The 9,554-nt window shown below is 39.2% G+C and overlaps 1 protein-coding gene across 1 annotated transcript; it reads left to right on the forward strand.

Moving 5' to 3' along the window:
* The first annotated feature begins 2,498 nt into the window (after window positions 1-2,498).
* Window positions 2,499-3,248, forward strand: LOC149048345 (uncharacterized). The gene has a single exon (XM_089199452.1). The coding sequence runs from the start codon at window positions 2,499-2,501 to the stop codon at window positions 3,072-3,074; it is 576 nt and encodes a 191-aa protein (XP_089055578.1). The 3' UTR covers window positions 3,075-3,248.
* The last annotated feature ends 6,306 nt before the right edge of the window (window positions 3,249-9,554 follow it).

Here is a 9,554-nt window from a genome sequence, read left to right on the forward strand (position 1 = left end):
ACCCTTTCACCTTTAATGTTGTATGGACATTTGCATTCAACAACAAATATTCCACAGCAATCACAGGTGCCAATAGCATCAGGACTTGCCCCAATGTAAGGGAGATCCCTTTTTACAAATAAGCCAGCCTCAAAAATCTGCATGTTGGTATGCTTAGGTCCCTCTGTTGTTCCCAAGGTCTAAAGCTGGCCATGTTGTCATATCGTTTCTCCATTCATCTTCTGCAATATGCCTGGGGTCTCTGGGAAGACTCTTAATTCGTTGTTGGTACTCAACTGTGAGTCTCAACCTCAACTCATCGGATACCACAACCCGAACATTACATTCACAAGCAGAAAAGGCTCTGGCGACAAGCTCTCTTTTTTTACCAGTTACACTTAACCCCCTTAAACTTAGGTAATCTTTTAGTTCACCCAAGCTTTTCTGGAGGAAATTTTCGTAAAGATCTTCTGGATTTACACTAGAGGGCTCTTTTGAAACACGAGTAGCCATGGTTCGAAATAAAAACAACTATTGAGCTTGAAAACACCTAAAGTACAAAAACCAAAACCAAAATTTTAAGTACGTTGTAATGCTACCACCGTAAAGCCTAAAATTTAAAGCTACACAATATCGATGGCTAAAAAATATATTCTAATTTCTTAACTGAAAGAGGTGCTTTTTAAAATGCGATTTTCGCATCATAGCGGCCGCGAAGTCAACTTCGAACAACATATCAATCGGCCCATAAAACGCAGAGATAAAACGGTATTTCGCCAAGAAATTCGGCACTTACTTTCAGTAACACCTTATCTTTGTTCCCGCTAGATTTGGAGACGAAAATAAGCAATTTTCCTTCAATAAAGTTAAGATATTGAGCGAAGGTACCGAAGCACGTCTAATAATTACAAAAGAATCTATTGCTCGTTGCCCAGCAACGAGGTTTTGTTTGACCCCCAAACAATATGGCCGCTATAAACTGTGGAAGGATCTATTTACCACCAACATCCACAGCTACTTCAACATCTTTACCATCCACATCTAGAACTACTTCAACATCTTTATCATCCATAGCACCTGTACCAGCAACACCTACAGCCACTTCAACATCGTCATCAGTTATTTTACCACCAACATCTTTGTCACATTGCTGTACAAGGAACGCTTTAGAACATTATAGGACCTTTTGTTTTCTTAAAATGTAGCCTTGTTTCGTTTTGATTGCGTGATTATAAAATATCCTTTTTTGGCTAACCACACAAACAGTTATTACAGTTTAGTTTCCTTTACGTCATAGAAGTATATTAGGCCTTTTTTCATGCGAACATTTTAGTTTTTAAGGAGTTGTCCCTGTACCAAAGAGGATTTTTATAGGAGTCTTTTGGATTTTTTTGGCAACTTGAAGTTTTCTCATCCCCGGAGCCAAGATCAGACGTAAGTCACGATCGTTATTTGTGTTTTCTGTCGTCAGATTTATAGTTTAGCTAGTTTCCTTAGCTTAGACAGATCGTGTAATCCCCTTTAGTTTTTACCACAAGTAGGCTACCCTGATTACATGATTTAGTCCAATAAACGTGTGTAAGAGTCTGCTGTCTGTCCCATACTTCACTGTGATTGACCTGGCGGACAATGAGATAATCTTTATCATCCACAGTCAATTTACCATCGACATATACAGCCACTTCAACATCTTCACGATCCACAATCACTTTGCCACCAACATCAACAGCCACTTCAACATCTCCAGCATCGGTATCCAGTTGTTTCGCCTACGGGTCGTTTCGCCTACGGGTCGTTTCGCCCACGGTCTGTTCGCCTACGAATAGAGTCGATTCGCCTACGTCTTATATGTCAGTTCGCCTACGAGTCAGATGTTGAAGCTTTAAATCGGAATTATTAAAAGTCTTTGTTCCTTGTATTATTCCTTCCATTCTATCCTCGATGGCTAGAAAAACAACGCGCTAAATCATCTAAGTTCGAATGTTTTTAAAACCTTTATTATGGCAGAATCCGGTCGTCTACGAATGTGTGAAAGATATTTTGCTTAAAATGATTTAAGAAACGTGCGATTGTAAAACTGAGCATTAAGATGTGTATTAAAATGAAATTAACCACCATTTATGGTCTTTGTGTAGACTTGTGAAGCGTGAGTGAAAAGTGTACTAAACGCTTAGTTAAATGTGAAGGTTCTATAGAATTCCTACGATTATGTATTAACTTCGATGTTGTGCCTACTTTTGCTCAAGTCGAACGAAGAAAAGCTCGAAATTGGAGAAAGTCCGCCAACAACTACCAGCGAGAGGTCTTGGTCGAAGAACTACGCTCCAAGCAGTCCCATTTGCTTCATTTAAAGGGACTTGTGCACCAGTAACACGAAGCTTTGAGGGAGGAGTGCTCAACGTTACGCTACGTGGCCGCCACGCACGTTCTATCAGCTTCACATAATGCTTTGTACAAAGACTTGATGCGTACCCACTGTGATAAGATCGGTCGTCTTATCTCAAAGAAGTTTGATGTTGATGAACATATTAAGAATATCTCTTCATCGCCTTGGTTACCCTAGTTCTTTGGTGAACTGTATTATCGACAAATGTGATTATTCCTCTACACCAGATACTAAGACAAAATCTGATGAAACTTTAAGAGTCAGTATTCCTTTCAAAGATCAAGTCTCAGTGAACATTGCCAAAAGACAAATGCACGATCTCAGTTCAAAAATTGGCATTGATGTACAACCAGTCTACACCAGTAAGAAACTTGAGCAGGACCTAAAGCTTAAAGAAATCAAGCCACGCATCGTAAATCAGCATAACGTTGTTTACTGTTTTAAATGTGATTTGTGTGATTCAAATTACGTCGGATATACGACGCGCCATTTGTTTCAACGCATTGCTGATCATCGATACTCTGCCATTGGTCGCCACCTGAGAGATGCCCATGGGAACATTGACTTACTCAATGAGAGCCAGTTTAGAATGCTTAAAAAATGTGGCACGAAATGGGATTGTCTTGTTTATGAAATGTTGTACATAAGAACAATAAAGCCCAAATTAAACACCCAGAGCGATTCCATTAGGGCCAAACTCTTTGTTTAATTTTTAACGCTTTGTAATTTATTCACCGCTTCATTATATATATACTCGATTTTATTATTTTAGTTTACTTGATAATGACATTCTGGAAACGTCGAAACGTCGTGTTATGCTTTATAATATTTTATCGCAGATTTTTATTGTCAAATGCTTTACCAAATCTTTACTTATTCGAACATATAAGTAACACCCATAATTATAACATGAGATCCACTTCTAATAACAATATTACAACACCAGCTTGTAAAAGGAACTCTGGCCTTAGAACGTTTCACTCAAGCGCTTGCCGTTTGTGGAACGCTCTTGATCCCGAACCAAAGACACTCTCTCATACTAATTTTAAAAATTACTTTGTTAAATTTTACCATAGTATGACTTCTTTTCTTGATCATTTTAAGATTCGTAAAACTTTTTAGTTTCATTAGTAGTAAATCAATCAATATTGTATTAATAGTAGTTTTTAATGTAATTTTAGTTTGTAGATTATATAGGTAGTCAATTATTCAAATCGATACATCTTGGTACTTTAATTGTAGGAGGGCCATTATGAAAACTACTGGGTGACCAGTAATCCTCGTAACCCTCGTTAAAATAAAGTTATTATTACATAGTACTTACCACAAAATTAGCTTGTTCACACTACACAGCTTGATGTAACTTTTTATTTCGATGTTGTGGCTTGTTAAATCGGTAATCATATTCATATACTTCGGACTAAGTGAGATAAATAAACGTTCGTGTTCACGTTTGGACTTGGTTCAAATAACCAAGGTTTAGATTAAAGTAACAACCTACACAAAAGAAGGTGGGACTTTTCCCATTAACACAATCAATTCCAAAGGACATTGTTTAACACAGATCAATTAGCACAGGATTACAAAATAATATTAGCATTCACCAATCACAACACTGCGATTTCGATCCATCAGAGGCATTGACAGTATAAAAGCCCTAGTATTCTCATCTCACCAGATTGTTAGAACAACACTGTCTGAAAAGTCAATCTACGCTAATAATCATCAATATCATGGAGGAATTTTACTGTATCTTTTGTGCTGAAATCGTAACCTTCCGCCAAGAGGCCCTACTCTGCGGCGGATGCGACAGATGGCAACACCGTCCCTGTCACACTGGCGTTGACCAAGCCACATATCGACAGGCAGTAAGGACCGGCCAGGACATTTTATGGACTTGCATCTATTGCACAGACGACACACCAGTACTGGTTGCTGCTAGTTCGATGATCAATACAGGTATATAATTTTTTTGTTATCTCTTAAGGTTGATTTCCAGCACTGTGTAATTTTAAGGCAAAAATATTTCATGCGCTATATTGAATGATTTAATCATTGAAGTAACTAATAGCTAATATATGTGCTTAAAACCAACTGACTCGAGTACGCCTTCTGCTCTATCAGAGTTGTCTTTACCTGTTTCATCGCCATCAGACCTCGGAACAGTCATGGAAGTGACCATGTTCTCTGCCCCGCCAAGCCCTCCATCGGGTACAAGGATTGAGGAAGGTAACCATATATATATATTGTATATATATTATCATATATTATATATATTAACCCATTGACACCTGAACGGCCCGTAACCGCCCGTGCGTAACGACCTCAACTTTCCCTGAACCGCCCGTAACCGCCCGTAAAAAATGGCGATCGTATTACAATCTCACCCTACTCTCCCCTAGTAGATTTTTGTGTTTTGTTTCCATAGTGACTCAGGTGAATAATTAACCAATCATTTGGCCTCCTTTGCGCAGATTTTGACAGCTGATTAGTGATGCCACGAGGTCGGTAATTTTATAATTTTCACATCGGAGCGCGTGCGGTAGAAGATGGCTGACGAAATTCAATTAGATCCCGAGGTCGCGGCACTTTTCGAAGACTCAGGGGACGAAGAAAGCTTTGATGGGTTCGATGACTTAGATAGGGAAGGGTTAAATCAGGGTAATGAGTCGGATTTAGATCTAGATGGTTTAGAGGCTGAAGAAGACGACACCGACGCTGAAGAAGAAGAAGCTTGCTGGACTGACCAGCTCGACGATTTCCAAGTTCCCCAGTTCGTGGCCTCTACAGGCATTAATTTAGTCTTAAATAACCCTAATGAACTAGATATTTTTTCAGCTTTTATCAGGGATGATTTTTGGGATAGATTGGTCGAAGAAAGCAATCGTTATGCGCACCAACGGTTAGGTGATCGGTTTGAAAATTTTCGTGCCATAACGCGGGTTGAAATGAAGGCATTTCTCGGAATCATCGTAATTATGGGTATTGTTAAGTTACCAAATTATGCCCTTTTCTGTTCAACTGATGAATTTTTTGGGAATCCAGGGATAAAGAAGGTAATGTCTAAGAATAGGTTTGAAGAATTAAGTTGCTATTTACATTTTAATGATTCAAGTAAGGAGCCCACTCGGGGCGATAGAGATTACGATCGTCTTTTTAAAGTTCGACCCATTTTAGATTATGTCCGCACCAAATGCGGGGGGAATTTTCTGCCCACTAAGAACATTTCCGTAGATGAGGGTATGATTGGTTTTAGGGGGAGGTTATCCTTTAGACAGTACATGCCAGCTAAGCCCACTAAGTACGGTATCAAAGTTTGGATGGCCGCAGATTCCAGTAATGGCTATGTACTAAATTTCGATGTTTATTTGGGTAAAGAACCAAATCAGCGGCCACGAATTTACGGTCTAGGGTACGACGTGGTGACTAGTATGATTAGGCCTTACATGAATAAGAACCACCACGTCTTCTTTGATAATTTTTTTAGCTCCGTTAAATTATTAGAGCATTTAGAAAGTAATGATACTTACGCTTGTGCCACCGTAAGGACTAATCGTAAGGATTTGCCTCCATGTGTTAAGGATAAGTTACGTCCCGGGCAGAAACTAGTTCGCCAAAAGGGTAAAGTAGTTTTCACTAAGTGGCACGATAAGAGAGACGTACACATTATTTCTACTAGTCTAAGTCCTTTAGCCGAAGATTTAGTGGTAAATAGACATAATCAGCGGGTTTCTAAGCCAGCCGTAGTTGATTTTTATAACAAGCACATGGGAGGTGTAGATTTGGCAGATCAGTTGCGAAATTATTACTCGATAGGTCGTTCTTCGTATAAGTGGTATAGGTATTTGTTTTGGTTTTTATTTGATATTTCGATATGCAATTCTTTCATTCTATTTAACCATCATAGGCAAGAACATGGGGAGGGTAAAGTAAGACAGTTAAATTTTAGGAGGAATCTCACTAAGCAATTGATCGGGGGGTTTTCTTCGACTGTTTCCGTGGGTCATTCCGCTAAGCGCCGTAAGATCGAAAATTTATCTCGAGAACTAGGGAACGTAGGGTCTCATTTTATAGTTAAGATAGAAGGCAGAAAGAAAGTTTGCGTTCATTGCAGTAAGTTAGGTACTAAGACATTGTCGGGTAGGTCAGTAGAAACCACATTTCAGTGCTTGCAATGCAGCGTAGCTCTTTGCAAGACTTGCTTTCACGATTTCCATAATTGAATCGTTTCTTCGTGCCCTGAGTCATTTTCCACCGGATTAGTGCCCGACGAGAAGAGAAAACGAACAACCACCGAGAGGATAAGTATAATTAAGTATTTGGTTCTTGTTTTGGCCTTGTTTAATCTTCGATTGGCCGTTTGTTTGGTTCTGATTTGGCGTTGATTTTTTCATGGCTTTCATGTTTATTGCGGTGTGAACTTTAAATTTACGCGTCGCAGTTGGTTTGGAACTCTGTTTTGGCTATTTCATCCGTTTGGTCTCCAATGGTAGATAATGTACAAAGTTTGGCTGCCGATTTTTTAAAATCAATAAATCTTGATTGGAAACCCGATCGCTTTGTCTGTTGCGTGTTGTTTTTCTCTTTCGGTATGTGTTCGTGCGCCCTACTGCTTACTGTGCGGTTTGCAATTTTGTATTTCGAATGGCCGTACTTTTTTTGCTTCTCCTGCCTTTCACAGCGTTCAGACGTGCTAACCTGAAAGAAACTTGAATGGTTATCGACCAATTATAACCAAATTGATTAAATCCGGCCAAACTATCCATTCCCTACTTGTTATCTTTCGACAACATCTCGCTTTCGCAACGCACTAAAAAAATCTTGTTTACCGAAGTTGTCGCGCGGCGAAGCGATAGTTTGAATTTTTATTTTCTCCAAGATGTATAGGAGGCTTATGCTGCTGTTTTGCCGAATCTTTTGGGTTATTCATAACAATTAACTATTCCTCTTTCCGTCAAACACAACTTCGAAACCCGATCTCGCGTTGATTTCTACTGCGCATATATGTTTATTTTAGCACTCTCGTAATGTCATCATAATTAGCCAAATCCCTAAGGAGGATTGGAACGTCACGTGCGTGGTGTCAGGTGTCAATGGGTTAACTATATATATTATATACACACAGTTTTGTGTTTTTCCCAAAGAGGCCCCAAAGATATACTAAGTGTTTACTAGAAACGCTAGTTTTACCTATTAGTCAACTCTGAAGTTAAACAAAATAGACAATACTACTTGACAACTGATGAACTGATGACCTACATTGTATAACCTTGGAGTATCATTTTTCCCTTAGAGCCAAGTCCCAGCATCATCAAATCTTCCATCGAAGAGCCTCTCCTGGGAGATGACACTGACACGGCCTACCCAAACAATCACGTAACATTCCAGCTAGCAGAAGAAGGGAGTAAGCGTTGCAAAACGAAACTAGTGGATAGCTTGGGATACAGCTACAACGTCAGGTCCAAACAGTCTTACGCAATGTATTGGCAATGCATGGTTCGTCCTCGAGGAAATGCTTGCAAGGCTACGGTAATCCAACGGGACAGAACTTTTCAAGCGGGGGCCAACGCCCATAACCATTCTTCAGAACCAGGGGCAGTGACAGCAGCCAAAATCATAAAGTTGGTAAAAGAGAAGGCTCTGGAGGATAAGTTCAAGCCGGCTTCAGCAATAGTGGAAGAGGTATTTAAATTGCACCTTACTGACTTACAAGTGAACTCAGCTAATGGTAAATTTTCAAATCCGAAGTTTTCTAATACCTAATTTTCGCTGTCGTAAATATTTGACAATTTAAAACATTCTACATAAACTTTTCAGACCTTTCATTTTTTAGAAAAATAGCTGAAAGATGGTCCACTTGATAATTGTTAAGTAACGTTTTTTATTTTCCTTTTTTTTTTAAGGTCTTGTTGAATGAACTGAATGTGGGTTGTCCAGTACTCTCTAAGCAAGAGATTTTCAGGTAAACGAATGCTCCTTATTTACAATTATTTCACTTCGATAGGCTTGACTTTATGAGTCACGCTCTAAGAATTGAATTGACTGACTAGGATCCGAGTGCGATCGCAAATAAAGTAGATGAATCAACTGTTGTAACACATATTTTAACACGTAGGCAAACTGACATATGAGACGCAGGCGAATCAACTCTAACCGTTGGCGAAACGACCCGTAAGCGAAACGACTGTAATTCCCAGCATCCACAGTCACTTTACCACCCACATCTCTATCCACTGCCACCTTAAAATCTACATCATCATGAGCCACTTTTCTGTCCCCATCTTCAAGCAGCCTTGTATCTACACTGCCACTTGCACAACCCTCCACATCCACTCCACTGGATCTGATGCCTTTGCCAGTTGATGGAGGTAACTGAGAAAAAAATTTTTGTCATTATTTGAAATTAATTATGCTTTTCAGATCCTTCACAAAAATTACCGTATTTACCCGCGGATAGGCCGCACTTTTTTCCCGGAAAAATGGGAACGAAATTGGGGTTGCAGCTTATACGCGGGTACAAGCGTTTTGACACCTCATTAATATGCACGAGAACTTACGGTAGTACAGTAAATTGGCGTTTTAATGTTCGCTTTAAATTGTTCCTAACTTACAACACATACAACTAAACGCGAAGTCCATATCTTCGAAGAATCTTGATTTTCTCTGCAGCAATGAGCGCATCAAGTTTTTTAACGTGTCTCTTGTTTGAAGATGTCCAAAACAGCTTGCACGGAATAGCCATTCCTCCTCATGGGCCTTTCGAGTGCTTCCTTTTTCCAGTCACTTTGCAGGAAATTTCACCACCGTTCTCTATAAAATAGGATGCAATTCTGCTGAATTCCATTGGTAAATGTCCAACAATTTTCTTCCCATCGATGCCAAGTTCTTCATAAACAGCCACTGCAAACTTGTCGTCTTCGTTTGACACTTCTCGATCAGGCAATAAGAAATCGCCGATTTTGAACGAACAAGAATAACGTGACATTTTTGGTGAAAGTGACATTGATGAAGGTGATTTCAATGGATTTTAATTTTGATCGGACAACAATGAAACTTTGTTGTGTAGCTTTTATCGATTGAAAAGTTCATCACGGAATGTATATTAGTTTCATGTAAATATCTTAATAGTTGTTAACAGATTACAACTTGTTTATGATTTTGGCGAACGTGTTTACATGGGTTATGCTTC

This window comes from Pocillopora damicornis, chromosome 3, assembly GCF_964200805.1.
Source record: "Pocillopora damicornis chromosome 3, jaPocDami1.2, whole genome shotgun sequence".
Taxonomy (NCBI): Eukaryota; Metazoa; Cnidaria; class Anthozoa; order Scleractinia; family Pocilloporidae; genus Pocillopora; species Pocillopora damicornis.